This window comes from Ochotona curzoniae, unplaced genomic scaffold (assembly GCF_017591425.1).
Source record: "Ochotona curzoniae isolate NIBS_2020 unplaced genomic scaffold, NIBS_Ocur_1.0 contig_3819, whole genome shotgun sequence".
In the NCBI taxonomy this organism is placed as follows: domain Eukaryota; kingdom Metazoa; phylum Chordata; class Mammalia; order Lagomorpha; family Ochotonidae; genus Ochotona; species Ochotona curzoniae.
In genome coordinates, this window is record NW_024466004.1 from 22,178,234 (window position 1) to 22,195,680 (window position 17,447).

Here is a 17,447-nt window from a genome sequence, read left to right on the forward strand (position 1 = left end):
GTTTCCGATAGTTGGCATTATATTCTCAGCTTTTATCAAATTAGTGTCTTCGGTTGCACATATGAGTCAGATTTTGCAGTACTTGATTCTCTATAACTGTTTTATTTCCATATTTGCAATGATTTCCACAGAAGAAACAAGAGAAGTCAACCCTTTAAGGCTGAATAATATTTCATTCAGCATATGTGTTACATTTCCGTTGCTGGTTCATCAATTAATGAACACAGGCTACTTCCTTTTTTTTTTCCCTGCAGTAGACATGGGAGTGCAGACATTCATTTGACTGATTTCCTTTCCTTTGTAGATATATACAGTTTTAATTTTGTGAGGAACTTCCACACTATTTTCCACAATAGCTATAATAATCTGCAACCCTCAAAGGTGTTCATGAGTTCACTAGTCTTCATTTTCATGCACATTTTTTATGTTTTGTTTACCTGATAACACAGACACTGCAAGTATGCAAGTATTAGTTAATTCTTTCTACTTTTTAAGGCAGAGTTATGGGAAAAAATAGCAGAGAGAAAGAGAGGGAGAATTTTCCATCCACTATTTCACTCCCCAGATGACAACAACAGCCAGAGTGGTGCCAGTCTGAAGCCAGAAGCCTGGAGCTTCATCAGGGTTTCCCATGTGGGCTCAGTGGTCCAAAGATATTCCACCCTTTTCAGCTGCCTTCCAGGTCAACAGCAGGGAGATGGGCAGACTCAAATTGGTCCCTACATGGGATGCTGATACCACAGGCAGAGGCTTAAAGTGCTATACCATGGCACTGGCCCTGCAAGCATTATTTCAAATTTAAGATGGGCTCATACATAGAAATGACATTTAGAAAGAGCTTGTGTCTTTATTTTATCATTCCAAGAATTTTCACAGAAGCATTTATGCTCTTTCAGACATTGAATAAGTTGAACTTCATGTTCTCTGGCAGTTTCAGGTTATTTAATTCAATTTTCCCAGAATTATGATTTACTTTGTCTACATGGAATTGTCTGAACTCTCAGTTTAGAGTGATTATTTCAAATAGTATATAAGAAGCTCTCAAGAACATATTGCAAAGAGTTGAAGCCATTTATTTCCTCACAATTTTATACAAAATCTTTGACATCAAATATTTTTAAAAACTTTGAATCTTTAGAAACTATATAGGCATGATATTCATTAGAAACAGTGGGAAAATTGTAGCACTAGCAGATTCTCTAGTGAAAATAAGCAGTTGATGATGGTCCAGGGCTTTGGGTTCCTGCACCCCTGGTGGGAGACCCAGAAGAAGCTCCAGGCACCTGGCTTTGGATCAGCTCAGTGTCAGCTGTTGTGGCTACTTGGTGAGTGAACCAATGAATGGAAGATCTTTCTCTATGTCTCTCCTTCTCTCCATACAACTTTCAGGGAAAATAATAAATCTTCAAGGAAAAAAAAAAGAAAATAGATGATTTATTTTAGAGCAATTTTTAAAAATTCATGCATAGTTTCTTCAAAACCTGTGTTTTCTGTGCATTGTTTGAAGATTCCTCATTAGGCATCTATATATTTCAAAATTTGGATTAATATGAATTAAATCTTAAATTGCTTTCCATAAACTTCAAGAGGAATTTTCATATAAAACAGAAAATAGTGTCTTTTACTTTTTTTACATTAATACCAGTGTCATAGACTGATTTATTTTTTGAAGGTATTTTAAAAGTGACTTCATTAATTTTCTTGGGGGCTTCATGTAATCTGCCAGAGTCTAAATAAGTATCTTAAAATCTCTGTGTTGCCACTATTATGAAATTTCATGTCTTCAATGTTTAAGTGGTTGAATGCTGCCATATTCTCATTAGTTGGAAGTTCTGCAAGTAACTGAACTATTTTCCATGTCAGCTTTATCAAAATATCCTATATTTTTATATGTTTTTCTTTTTCCAAACGTTTTTCATTGCATTCCCTCATGCTTTAACATTTGACAATTAGAAAAGGCAGGGGGACTTGCACTGTGATGTTGAAGGTTACAGTCCATGCTGATGTCGAAAGGCATTTGTGATTGGGGTTGACTCAATGGTGCCACTTCATTAGCCTTTGCTCTCATGTTAGGTTTTCTTTCCCCTGAATAAGCTATTAACTCTGACTAATTTACTTCTGTAACATTAGTTTGTCTCCCCATGGAAATAACAGCTTCTTTTTTCTAAGTGTTGTGAGTAATCTGAATGTTTTCAGTAAAGTGCTAAAGCAATTAGTATATTTCAAAAAGTTTGTGGAAATGGAATTAAAAGATATGTTATTTTCATACAAAATTAAAATCTATGAAAAGTTTTTTTCACAATAATTTTCCTAGAACATTTTAACTATTTTAACAATATTTTGGTTTTTTTTTTAGATAATATCAATATATCTTATAGTCAAAGGCTCAGTTGAGCCTAGATTTTACTACATAAAGAATTCAACCAATACAAAGTGAAGACTACAGGTAGCAGCAAAAGGGCAAAGAGTCATAAACCTTAGTCAAATGGAAGAACATTCATCATCCCTCATAATGTAAATTTAAATACAATCACAAATCCTAGAACCTAATGTAATATACGATTTTTATTAACTTGACGAAGATTTAAAAGAAAGTTTAATGAATATTGTACAGCAAAACTGATACACTGAGAAATACAGGCTTTTCTTTCCTTCCTTCTCTTCCTTCCCTCCCTTTCTTTCTCTCTTATTTTTTTCCTTTCCCTTCTTTCCTTTCTTTCTTTCCACTTTTACTTCCACTTTCCCTTCCTACATATAAGAGAAAACATACATGAAACACTGTGGATATTTCATAACCAATAAAAAATGTATAATCCAGCAATCCCACTACCAGGTATACATCTAAAAGACATAAATAAACACATTGTGTGAAAGATATACCTACTCCAATTTTATAGCAGCACTCTTCACAACAGTCAAAATATGGAATCAACTAAGGTGCACAACATTAGATGAATGGAAGACATAATATTGAGTGAAATAAGACAAACACAGAAAGGAAAATGCCATATGTTCTCCCTGAAAGTCTTAGAATTTTCTTTAAAAATTTGTTTCTTTTTAATATTAGCTGACCTAGTCAGCACTGTGAAAAGCAGCAAAAAGGGTCATGCAGCTCTATCTAAACAGAGATATTTTAGGAACCCAAGAACTAAGAATGTCTTATTTATGCTTTTGGGAAAGGTGCCTGTGTTGGGCATATTGTATGTGAGAAAGTACATTACAGTCATATAGAGGCAGAGAGAGTGGAGTGGAAAGGGAGGTAGGGAAAAGGAGGGAGGGAAAGGCAGGGAGGGAGGGAGAGAGGGAGGGAAGGAGAGAAAGAGAGAGAGCGAAAGAGAGAAAAGAGACATAGAGAAATTGGAAATGGCTAAACCAGTTCTCTTCTTTTCCAGCCATTGCAGTGGTCAATGAACAAATGCATATATGCCCTAGTCTAACAGATCATACAAGAAAGAGATAAAATATGCCCTTAAAAAGCCCTATATGCCCTTGAAAATACACCCTTGAAAAACTGTGAGGAAATGAATTGTATCTGTTGCTATAACCCAAATAATTTTTATTTGTTTTATGAGATTAACAAGTATTTTGTAATGATACAACAAAGAAGAATGCATATGATCTTCTTTGGAGCCAGTGCTTAAGCAGAGACCATGCTTCTTCCTGAGGGTCTTAACAGAGGTCACAAAAGCATGGGAAGCCTGCTGTCAAAGTCTGGGGACAGGGACCCAACCTGCTCTCTTTGAAGAAAGTTAATGAAATTGTCATTCTGTTGCAATGTTGACATTTGTAACAAAAGCTGAAAATCTTGCCAATCCCACTAAGAAAATTCCAGGCAGAGTGCTAAAGTGCTAACAAGTTATTTAGCTGATTATAACTAAAAGGTCACATCTTGAGTACCTGTAGTAAAAACAGAATTTCAAAATAAACACAAAAAAATTAAAACATAGAAAGGTTAGACATTTGAGGAACTAAAGAGCGGGAGCTGGGTGGGGGGTAGACTAGACCAGGCAGGGACACAGCGCCTGTGCACCTCACGGGGACCAGATTGGGTGAAAACCCGGCTGGGATGACTATTCCCACTGGAGCAAGCTACAATCAGAATTGGTGAGGGTTGTTGGGGCTTAGTTGTAGCACCAATTGGCGGAAGCTGGTACAAAGGGTTAGACACGTTGAGTTGAACCACAGGGCCAAATGGAGAGGGCATAACGGGAATGGGAGTGACCTGGGAGGGAAATAGTGGGTTCCTCCCTCGTGGGTCATCACCTTCCACGGGAGGGCATGGGAACTAGGACAGGGGCTGGGGTAGCTAGACAGACACCCAACAATATCCGTTAGGGACGGTCGGAGGAGATAGTTGGATGGAAGTAGGTGGCAACACCTGTTGGCAAGAATATGAACAGAAGGGTACTGGGGACAGACTGAGCTAGTATGCCATATATACTGGCAAGCCAGGGTAGGAGGTGGGCCTGGTGGAGGCTACTGTGGGCCGCCCTGACTGGGCTGCAACTCCTACTAGTACGTGCGAGGGACAAATGCGTCCAGGGTGGAACCAGGCGGGACTGCAAGAGGACACGGGTGGAGACAGAACCGGCCCAGCAACTGCAGCCGCCAGCTGACCGGGGCAGTGGACTGTGCCGGGCCCTATGCTACTAAAACAGCAGGAATCAGGACTGGGAATACCTCAAAATTTCTTCGAGGATCCTTCCATTCGAGACACCGGACTCGGAGTCCTAACCAGGGAAAGACAGGACAAATCAAGCAACAACCTCAGCCATCTGTTGGCAGCAGAGACTGGGCAAATGGAGACCCTAGAAGGGACTGTGTCAATCAATGAACTCTTCAATGACCACATCATGATTGGGGTGGCGAGACTGGCAACAGCCCATGAATGGTGAACTATTGGAACCACTTGATCGAGTATCTCGGAGCGCGCCCCACATCCGGGACTTGGGGTGGGCGGGAGACTGGGTGGGGCTTCTTCCTCTATATACCCCTTTAGACCTTGAACCTTTTTTACCCCAATTAAATTTGTAAGGATTGTCAAAATTAAATAAAAAAAAAAAGAAAGTAAAAAAAAAAATAAAAATAAAAATTTAAGGCGATCCCTTCTAAATACTCTCAGCTTAGGATGTGTACATATTACTGTGTTAAGAATATATATATTGGGCCATGTGTGGTGGCCTAGTGGATAAAGTCCTTATCTTGCACACACCAGGATCCCATATGGACATTCTAATTCTGGTGGCCCCACTTCCCATCCAGCTCCCTGCCTGTGGCCTAGGAAAGCAGTCAAGGACGGCCCAAAGCCTTGGGACTCTGCACCCGTGTAGGAGACCTAGAAGAAGCTCCTGGCTCCTGGCTTTGGATTTGCTCAGCTCCAGCCACTGCGGTCACTGGGGGAGTGAATCATAGGATGGAAGATCTTCCTCTGTCCTTTTTCCTCTCTGAATATCTGACTTTGCAATAAAAATAAATAAATCTTTTAAAAAAAGAGTATACTTATTTCCTCTCTTCTAACTAATTAGCTTATAAAGCATATGAACTTATGATCTCTAATCCAAGCTCAACAAGGAGAGAAATCTCTCATAAAGTGGTCTTTTAAATGTGGCTCTCATCTGAGAGTAACTACTAAACACATAGGATACTCCTAATTATCTATCATCTATTTATCTATCTATCTATCTATCTATCTATCTATCTATCTATCTATCTAATGTGAGCCAAGCCAAACTACAGAGACACCAGGGTTCCCCAACATATTATTTAAAAGTACTATTCAGTTACAAACTTGAATCAGATTTTTGGCACAGGTAGGTTAGATATAGCACATATACCAGAGGGTACATACAAATTCTGTGGAGACCCAGCCCAGGGCATAAAATAGGCAGCCTCCCTGTGCCAAAAAAGAATTGGTGATAGGAACCTAGGTTGATTTTCCTGAAAACAGTTTATGGCTACTATATTTAATTTAGTCACCAAATGGATTAAGGTCATGGAGACACATTCTATGCACTTTCATTTTTAAGTATTTTGACAGCAATCATATCTGAGAAGCTTTCCCCTGTGTAACCACAGCTGGGGGATGTGTTCTAAGGTTGTACTATTCCTTTAAGGAGTAGTAAGCAGCAAATAAATGGTAACTTTATTTTAAGCACTAAGTCTTGGGGGGGGGGAAGCACAGTTTATCATGGAACATATTAATCAGGAACACACAGTTGTCATTTGCTTAAACACTTCAAATGCCCTTATCAAATTATAAGGTTACTTTGATCATAATGAGAGGTTGCGGCTAATATTTTTAAATAAAATATTTTTGTTGTTTCCAGTTTTATAGTCCTTTAGAAAGATTTTATAATTAAGTTTATCTAAGAAGTGGTAAGCCCGTTATGGCAGCCTCAATAGTGAGGCTTTTTTTTTTTTTTTTTGCGGGGGTGGGGATCCTTTTTTTATATAACAAGTTGTTGCAGCTTGCTTTATAAGGTTGCTTGTTGCTGCTACCAGCATAATAGTCAAGCTTACCTTATTTTTAACTCCTGATGGACAAATACTTTTCTAGCAATCAAGATACTTATGAAGACACATGCACCATCTGAGGACTACCTGGGTTTGGCATGAGCTACTGATTATAGTTTCAGGCCAAGGTCCAGCCTGGGAAGCAGTGATGCTTTGGTGGAAGAATCCCTGCCATCCATGGCTTGAGTACCTGGATCCTACATTTTGCTGCTAGGCCAGTGTAGGAAGGTGGGGAGAGAACCAGCAGATGAGAGATCTTTTCAGTCCCTGTGACCTCTCTTGTTTTCTTTCAAATAAATGACTTTCTAAGAGTTTATGGTGAGTGACATAAAACATGACTTATTGTGCACATTTTTGATAAACACACATATGAAGGGTCTTGAAAACATCTGTGGTAAAGGAAGAAAGGGGAAAGCATTTGGTGCGGTAGTTAAGACACACCTTGGGACATCTTCACTGGTTCCTGGATTCAAGCACTGATTCCAGCTCTGCTCCTGAGTCTAGCTTCCTGCTATTGCGTACCCTGAGGGAGTAGCAGGTGCTGCCTCAAGCACTTAAGTCATGGCCAGGTACATGAGAGACTGGAACTGAGCTCCAGAATCCTAGTTTTAGTCTAATACAATCCCAACTACTCTGGGCACCAGATAAGATTCTCTCTCTTTCTGTCTCTGCTTTTCAATCAATTTTTTTAATGAAAAGAAGATTCCATTTAAAATATGATTTAAGTAGCCCAAGGATTAATTTGAGGTTTTTCTACATTAGAGAAAGAGTGGTTTAGCCATTTTATGAATTTTGCTGATGAATGTTAACATAAGTGAGAAAGATTAATTGACACTTGCTTTCTTTATAACGTCCACTGATAAGACCGTAGGAAAAACAATATAATCAACACTACTTAGTCTTTCTGATAAGAATCTACCAACAAATGGGAAAAACTCGATGATGACTGAAAGTCAAATTGATTCAAGGTAGTATACAGAAGGAAACAGTTCTGTACAATTAAATAATTATATCAAGAAGCAAAGAAAAGGTTTGACTTTTCTACATACATTTCTTCACCCTATATTAATGGATAGATTTCTTCAGAGCATACCGAAGAGGAAATGGATAAAAGTTAATATACTCCTTCAAGGTTTTAAAAATGAAATATTTACACAAGACTCTAATACAGAATCTCAATATAATAAATGATGATAAGAGGCCAAATCAATGTGAAGCTATCCTGTTGTCAACAACTGTGATTTCTTTCATTTTTACCTGTAAGCTTCACGTAAATCCAATTCTATTCTTTCAAAATTACTACAATCCAAAAATAAAATTCAATTCACTTTCCTTTTATTCAATAAACACATGTGAATTCCCATAGTGCTGGATACCAGCGACTGAGATTACAAAACAAGATAAACAAGAAAGGTCCATTAATTCAAGTAACAGTTGCTGTAGTGGAAGACAGAAGAGAAAGTGAGGACTATAGTAAAAGCAAGATGACTAGTGTTAGAATAATCATAAACCCAAATTTAAGCGGAATCCTATTAACAAAATCTAACTCTGACTTCTATCAGCAAAGCTTCCTTGGCAAACGGCAGGATGGGGCAATAAAAGCTCGCTGATTACAGATAGCTTTCTGGGGACAGGCAGGTACCCACACCAAAGCATTGGAAATGGGATAGGGGGTGTCTACATAGAAATACAATACAGCCCATAAATATGAAACTCAGCCGAACGGAGCAGTGAGAATTAAGGTAATAGTAGATCAGGGTAATAGTCACAGAGAATGGAGTCTGAAGAAGGTGGAGGCTGCAGAATGTGGGTATCTGAGGAAGTCACCATCAGCACTGTGAAGACACACTGAGAATGCCAAGAATTTCTAGGGGATATGGGGTACTTGCCCAGTTCTCTGTTCTGGAAGGTAGTTTTGGTATTCTGTACTCTGCCTAGTACATTGCCTTCCCTCTCATTGAAAACTTGCTTCTGTAGTTAATCTACTAACTCATGGAAATCTCTACCTAATTTCTCACAGGCATTTATACTTATTGGTACAAACTGAACTTACCATATTGTAAATCTCACATATGCAAAACAGCATCTTCTAATATGAACTTATTAAGTTCCCCATTGACCCCTACTTTCTGTAATTTCTTTTTTTTTAATTTTCATTTTTAATGATGATTACATGGTTGCTCAGGGTGGGAAGGATTGAGGGTTAGAGAACAGTGGGTGAAGTAATTGTTTCCACATTTGCTATTTCTTCCTCTTGTTTCTGGTGGAAGGGCGGAGATAAAGGGGGAAGCCATGCCCAGCCTCCCAAATGTCCTAGTACCCATGGATGGGGAACCACCACCTGATATCAATCCAGGGTCCCAATGCACTGTATATTCTGACGGTTCTGCCCAAGTGGTTTGCATAGTTCTGAAATGCCGTCAATGACGCTGATCCAAGGGTAAGGCAACCTTCCCAATGCCCATTGGCTGATGTAATCAACCTCAAGTCTCCATTAACACAGATTTTTGCTGTTATCAATTGGATGGGGTAGTTGTCCAATTTCTTCTGTTCTCTTTCTTCTGCTATGGCATGAAATGGGATGCTATATTCTCCATGTGCATTAGAGTCTGTGTCTACTGCTCTTTTTCACTGAGGAGAACATATTCTTGCAGGCAAGCTCAAGGATCCAAGACAGGCAATGTGAGCCCCACTGGATCCCCCACCCCGAGTTCTCACAAAACCAGCACCCACCTTACAGGTGGGCACAGGACCTGGGACAGGTTACTAGAGCCCTACCAGATCCTACAGCTCAGGGGCTCGCAAACCCAGCATCTACCTCACAGGTAAGCCCAAAGCGCTCATGAATCCAGCAGCCCGAGCCCCACTGGATCCTCCAGCGTCTAACAAACTCGGCACCCACCTCACAGGTGGGCACAGGGTTCTGAGTCTATATTTTCTATCTCGGGGTAGATTTTCTCAGTTATGTAATCTGTAACTCTATCCACAATTTTTTTAATATTTATTTAATTCTTGAAAAGTAAAATGACAGAGAGAGAGACAAAAAGAAATAGCAAAATTTGCTTCCTCTGCTGGTTCACTGCCAAAGCAGCTGGGACTGGGGAAGCCGTGAGTCAGAACTCCAGATTTCCATCTGGGTCCCCTGTGTGAAAGACAGAGGTCCAAGTGCCCAGGGCATTATCCTCTGCATTCCCAGGCACATTGGCAGGATGCTAGATTGGAAGTGGAGCAGTGGGGATTAGGTCTGGCATTCAGCTATTGGATGCTGCTCTTGCAAGTATCTGTTTAACATGCTGTGCCACAAGGCCAGTTCCTATCTACCTGTTTTAAAAAAAACATGAATACAATTTCCCTATACAATAGATACAGGATTTCTGTATATTTTCATTAACTAAATAAGATATAGAGATGGTGTTGAATTTGAATGCTTATCAGAACAATTCCTGGAATATTATAGATTCACAAATTGACAGTGAATGAGGAAAAGCTGAATGCATTTTCTCTGAAGTGTGGAATAAGACAAACAAGTCCACTTTTGGCACTATTATTTGATACATTAATGAAATATTTAATTAAAGAGATTATGAAGAGGAAAGAAATATGGGACGTCAAAACTGGAAAAGAGAAAGTCAACTGCCCATTTTTTTAGATGACATCATGCTGCACAAGAAAAAGCCTTAAGAATAAAAGCTGCTAAAATTGATAAAACAACTTACTAGAGTTGAAGATTGCAAAATAAAAATTGACTCACAGAAAGAAAAACCTAGAAAAAATCCTATTCACATCAACCACACACAAAAAATAGAAATAAATTTAACTAAAGAAATTAAAGATCTCTATAATAAAACATCAACTATGATTGAAGAAATGGAGGACACAAAAATTTATATTCTTTGCTCAAGGGTTGGAAGAACCAATATTATTAAAATGTCTATATTAGATCAAATTGTCTATACTACATTTAAATGCTTATACCTAAAATAATTCACAGATTCAATGTAACCCCACACAAATACAAACTACATTCTTTATAGAAACATAAAAAAGTAGTCATAAAATTCACACAGAATCACAAAAGACTCAGAATAGCCAAAGCAATCCTGAACAAGAGAGATCAAGATGGAGGTATCAAAATACTTCATTTCAAAGGATATTACAGAGCTGCTGTAATTAAAACAGTATGGTCTATCTGAGATAACAGCCGATATACAGGACAACGGAACAGAATAGAGAGCAAAATAAAGTCACTTACATAAAAGCCAGCTGATTTTTTTTAAAAAAAAAGTGTTCAGACTATATTGTGGAGTAAGGATTATTTCTCTTCAACAAAACATTTTGGGAAAACTGGATGTATATATGCAGAAAAATGGAATTTAGATCCATGCCTCTCATCATATACAAAACTCAATTCAGAATGGCTTCAAAGATGTAACTTAATGCTGGAGTATTACATTTAATGCCAGAGTATTTCAATTGTCTACAGAAAATGTAGGTGAAACACTCTAAGACTGTGGGAAGGGGAGTACTCCTTGAATAATACTAACAAAGTATAGGTAACAACAATAACAAAATCCTGAACAAATGACTATATTAAACCCAAAGCATTTTCAGAATAAAGAAGATTATTAGTAGAGTGAAAAGCATTCAACAAACTCTGGAAATATTTATAGAATACATTAGATGAAGGATTAGTATCCTAATCCAGCTAAGAAGTGGGCAAATGACTTGAATAAACATTTCTCAAAAGAAGAAACACAATGGACGACCAATATACTGAAAAACGAAAACAAAACAAGCCATCAAAATGACCAACCATCAGGGAATACAAGTCAAAACTATCCCTGTCAGAACTGATAAAATCCAAAATATGGAGAGTAACAAATACTGTTGAGGATGTGGAGAAAGGGGAAAACTTACATGCTGCTACTTGAAATTTAAATCAGTGTAACCACTGCAGGAAATAAATGTTAGTGAGAACGTGAATATAAAGCTGTCCTAATCCACTGCTGCTGGGAAAGTAAACTGATATGAACATTATGGAAGACAGTATGACTACTTCCCAGAAATCTAGAAATAGATCTACCATATGTCCCAGCCATCCTGTCCTGGGAATTTACCCAAAAGAAATGATGCCAGCTTACAAGAGAGTTATCTGTACCCTTATGCTTACAGCGGCTCCATTCACAATAGATAGGATGTAAAATCAACCCAGATGTCCACCAACTGAAGATTGGATAAAGAAATTGTGTTATACTTAAATGGTGGAATACTACTCAGCCAAAACGCACACACAATTCTGTCTTGCAGAAATGGATGCAAATGGAGATCACTGTGCTTATTGAAATCAGTCTGTCCACAGGACAAATATGTTTTCTGTAACTTGTTGGTTTTTTTTTTAAAGATTTATTTTTATTATGAAAACATTCCCTTCTTCACACCCTCTCTTCCTCTCCCTCTCTTCCTCACAACCTTACCTCATCAACCCACCCCCCTATCTCTCCCCTTTCCTCACCACATCCTCACCTCCTCCCTTCTCCACAACTTTACACCCCCTCTTTATCCTTTACCCCCCTCAAATTTCCTACCACTCCATCAAACCCTTCCCCCTTCCTTTCTCATTCCTTTCCTCTTTTCATCCTTTCAACTCCCCTTCTCCCCACATTTCACCCTTTCTATCCCTTCTCTTCCCAAACCCCCCAATCCCCCCCCCCTCTCTTTCCCCTTACCAATTATTACCTACCCCCCCCCATAATACATAACCATCTCAATCGCCAAATTCAAAAAAACACCCACAATACACAACTCCTGAGGAACAGTAGTTTCCCACCTACTAGTTGTCAAATTCTTTCTTTAATAGAGTATCAACCTTGTGACTATAACAGAAATTGGAAGTGGACTGTTGCAAAATTCAAAACAAAGGAGGTAAGAAGGAAGTGGCTTGAGAAAAAATAAGGATGGAAGGATGCGAAGTATAATTATGGACTTAATTTTATATATGAAATGCAGGAAACTTGATCTTTCTATGCTCAAAAATAAAATTAAAAAGAATTCCGTCACTACAACATATCAAGAAGAATGTGTTTTGGCAAATGTTATTGCATATTTTTTTATTTTTAATAGACCTGTATAGTGCACAATTTTAAAACAGAGGTTTGTATTTTGGCCCTATCACTTTTAATGACTGCAAAAATGTCATGTGATTCAGTCTCCAAAAGCCTTACTTTGTAAAACTGAGATAATAATTTTGCCTATTGCAAACTTCTGCTAAAATCACTAAATGAGACAGCAACTACAAGACTTAACTTGTTCAACGAATCAAAGGTATAAAGACTACAGTGCCAAGGGGAAATAGACAAGGGCTAAGCAAAAAGAATCAAATCACAAGATACCTGCTTTTTCCTTATACATATTTTTTGGATTCTATATTAACTACTTCAGATCAGAGAAAGCATATATTTTTCTTTGAGGCACTAGGTGATATTTTACTTTTTGAATACTGTAAATAGTTGTGCATTAAGCCTTCAATTATACAGTGGGATTAAACTGCTTACAAAAATTAGAAAAGAAAAGGAAGGAGGGTTTTGAGGAAGGGAGAACAAAAGGGAGGACATTATGGTTTTCTTCTCAGAACTTTACCTAAAGTACATACAAAACATATTCTATTAATATTCATAAAATGTTAAAAAGACATATGGAATATAAAAATAAGGAATACTGTTTAAACTGAAAGTGCTTAATAAGTGTTAACTATTATCACAAAAACAATGGGTTTTGTAAAGTACACTTTACTTTCTTTTGGAACAAATTAATCTCCCCAAGTAACCTTCCTTCAAAACATTCCCAAAATATCAGACAAGGTTTTTAACTTTTAGAAGATAGTTTGTACATTATCCAGAAATCTGAAAATAGACCTACTATATGTTGCTGCAACTAGTTCCAGACTAGTTGAAAAAGCATAGTAAGATTATACACTGCAGAGGATCACATGCTGAGTTCAAATACTGATTCCAGCCGTCACTACTTGTGTGACCTTGACTGAATCACTTGGTCACAGTGTGCTTCGGCTTCCTCAGTTGTTAAAGATGGACAGGTGTTTATACAGGCAGTGATGACAAGGACTAAAAGTGGCGACATTTGTAATGAATTGAGAGCAGGTTCTAATACATACAGGTGCACACAAATACACAATACATGTTTGCTGAGTAAGTGATGATATGGGAGTGTCTTTAAGTTGTAAATGTGAGGTTAGTGTAGACTCACATTTATGATAGTGATCAATGGGTAATACATCAAATCCTGAGGAACAGGCACAGGAAACAGTGACGGTGAATAGCCATATTTCTGAGAAGCACAGGAAGTATTTTTTTCTTTTCTTGTACTAGAAATATAAAGCCAATTGCATAAAATAGAAGGAGCCTGCCTAGATTCATCCACTTTCATAAATGAGAAAACTAAAGCATAGTGAACATTTTGGAAAACCAAAATAGCAATATTTTCAGCTAAGTATTTAAAATTATTCATTGTATGAACTAAGGTGAAATGTATCACAGCTTAAGAACCCATTTGTATATAATAATAATTTTCAAAAATTATCTTCAGACTAGAACACATAGGAATAGAAAAAACTTTAAAAGATGGTTCAAATGTTTATTTAGGATGGGGGAGAAATATTAATGTTGAAGCCTGGCGCTATAGTCTAGCAGCCAAAGTCCTCGCCTTACAATGCACTAGAATCTCATGCGGGTGCTAGTCCCTGTCCTGGTTGCCCTGCTTCCCATCCAGCTCCCTGCTTGTGGTCTGCGAAAAGAGTCAAGAATAGCACAAAGTCTTGGGACCCTGTAGCTGTGTCGGAGATCCGGAGGAGGCTCCAGGCTCCTGGCTTCAGATCAGCTCAGTTCTGGCCATTGCAACAGCTTGCTTGTGGAGTGAATCAGATAAAGGAAGATCTTCCTTTCTCTCTCTCTCCTGCTCTCTGCTTATCTGTCTATCCAATAAAAATAAAATAAATATTTAAAAAACCAAAGTTGAAAATGAACTTAAGTAGTGGAATGGAATAATTGCTAGTCAAGTCCTACTTTCCAGCGTCTGAATCATTCTCACTACAACACTAACGGTCTGCAGTCACTATTCTGAAAGGCAAAAGAAAGGCCAGGAAGAGCTGAAAGGCTAGCGCTGGATACCATAGCTTCAGATTGAAGGAGCGAGGATTCCATTTACAGCACTGCAACATTAATCCTTTCTATTTACTGTACCTTGTGATTTGGAATTTGTGACATTCCTGAGATTAGAAAAAAAAATTACCATGTGTGATACAGAAAATGGAACCTATTTCTAAAACAGTAAGCTGACAAAATCTTAGCATGAAGATGGCTAGCTCTCAATTATCAGAAAATTCTAATTTATGCTTTAACTGGACATTGCTTAATTTCTGCCTTTCCTGAAGTCAGTGTATTTTCAGATAAAGGCAATTTTAATAATTTTGGATTACATATTTTATAATCGACATTAGGAATGACTTCATTTTCAGCTTTATGGATTATGCTGCAAATTCTCTAATTCATGCTTCACTTATTTTTCCTGCTCTTGGTCTCCTTAAATTTTCATTATAATTTTCATATGTGGTATCATTCACCTGGGGGGCTGTTCTCTAGTCTTTGGTTAAATTGGCTTTAAGTTCTTAAATTTCACTAACAAATGATCTTCAAAATTAATAACCTCGAAGCACTTAAGCCAAAAATTGATTTTATTTCACCTGCTGTTCAGTTACATAGATTATGCTACAAAGTTAAATAGAGTTTTTAAAATTATGGTCTCTATTACTAGAATTCCCCAACTAACGTAAGCCAGATTACCTCTTGCTTTACTCCCTCCTCCCTAACCAATTCTGAGGGAATACACAGAACTTTAATAAATGTATTAATGTAGAAAAAAATGAATACATATTCATTTCTTTCAACTTTTTTTCTTAGTATAAGCTATGACCTTAAAATATATTAGTTTAGTTTTATTTATTTCACTATTAGTTTTGAAATTAAAACTGAGTCCTTTCATAATTAAGGAAGGATTTAGGTGGGAACAGAATGAACAACAGATGGGAATCCCCGAAAAGATGTCTTCAGGGACTTGACTTGAAATGAGGTGATCCCAGGTGACCAGAATGTAATAGAGTCTGTGACTGGGATATTATCAAGTTACTAGTAGTGTCTAATTACTGGAAATAATTCAAACTGTGGTAGTAAATACTGTCAGAAACGCACACACACACACTCTTATGCTGAAAGAGAGGAAGCAATCTAATTTGCTACCCAAAGGTTGGGTCTTAAAGGAGGAGATCAGATTGTATTAGGCTATTAGGGAGGCGTCCCATAATTGAGTCATGTGGCTTTGCAAGCAGAGACCATATGAAGCAGCTTGTGTCCTTACTCTCTCTCCATGGCTCCACCAGGAGATCCTCTAGCTGCTGAGAGGAGAGCACGTCCTCCAGTGGGGTCACCCAGTCTAGTACTGTGTACCTAAAGCTATAAACATCTTCCCTCCTCAGCAGTGTCTTAGTTATTTTAGTTACAGTGATGAAAAACGTGCTCACAAGTACTTAAAAACAGATAACATGCATAAATATCCTTATAGACATTTAAATACATGCATATTTATAAATATGAATATTTTAAGTCTAATAATAAAATGAACACATATCTATTCTTTACCTAGTGTAACACATCAGTAGCAATGTAAAAATTTCCTCTTTATTATTTTCTCCATCTTCCATGATAACCCCCATATTGATTTTGTATTAGTCCTTTCTTCGCATAATTAACCATATATGAATATGTATGGATAAATAGTACATATAGTCAACATTCCTCTATTTGGAAAGTTCACCTAATGGGATTTTCATTCATGACTCCTCATTGCTTCCCTCTACGTTGTGCTTTAAGATTAATTCATGTTGAAGTGTGGAGTTGAATAATACTTATTTTCATTATTTCTGAGTTTCAAATACATAACTATAGTTAGCAAAATTAATTATATTACTGTTACTTTTCATTTTTATGTTACAATTACATTTGCTACGAATATAACAATGTATATCTGTTTGTGCATGTGTATAAGAAATCAACCTAAACATGAAAGTTTTACTAAAATACACACAACTATTTTATAAGTGAAACCAAGTTAACTCAACGTAGATTTTTAAAAAGTTATCAAAATTTCTCCATGCATTTGCAACTTAGAAATAATCTAGAATATTCCCATTTTGCCAGGAGAAAACTTATGTTCTTACCAAAATATTATAACGTAATAGGCTTAAACAGATTGTGTTAGGTAGCTTTTTGTTACACCATCATGAAATATTCGAGATGGGCTATTTATAAAGCAAGGAGTGATTAATTTATAGCTCATAGTTTTGTAGATTTAAAGTCCAAGTGGCATGCTGGTTTTGGCTCTGGGGAGGAAGCATGGAGGATGGATGGTAGATGAGGGAGCATACATAAAGAAAGGACTGGAAGCAGATGTCAGGTGACCCGAAACCTGGACTTGCCTATCAACCTTCTCTCAATGAGTACTTTCTAAAGGATCCCTCCCACTAGCTCTACATCCTAAAGTTTCTACCATTTCCTAAAAGCACCACCTGTAATCACAAGTCTTTAGTGTGGGGGCTTGCCATTTCTCTTTAAAGTTTACCAATAATTTCTTTTTTTTAACTTTATTTTTTTTAATTGTTAATAACATTGTATTATGTGATACAGTTTTATAGGTGCTTGGATTTCCCCCACTCCTCCCATAACCCTCCCCCCATGGTGCATAACCACAGTTCAAGAACTTGCATTATTTTTAACATATTGTTTACTCAATACTATGTCAATCAATTCCATAACACTATATACTGTTGATGATGTTTTGTTGGGGCTTTTAACTGACCGGGATTTTACTCT

The 17,447-nt window shown here is 37.4% G+C and overlaps 1 protein-coding gene across 1 annotated transcript in view; it reads right to left on the bottom strand.

Moving 5' to 3' along the window:
* EYS (eyes shut homolog) overlaps window positions 1–17,447 on the bottom strand; it is a 1,254,974-nt gene that overhangs the window by 490,375 nt on the left and 747,152 nt on the right. The window contains 1 exon segment of the mRNA XM_040983150.1: window positions 9,267–9,279. Within this exon segment, the coding sequence (XP_040839084.1) occupies window positions 9,267–9,279 (13 nt within the window).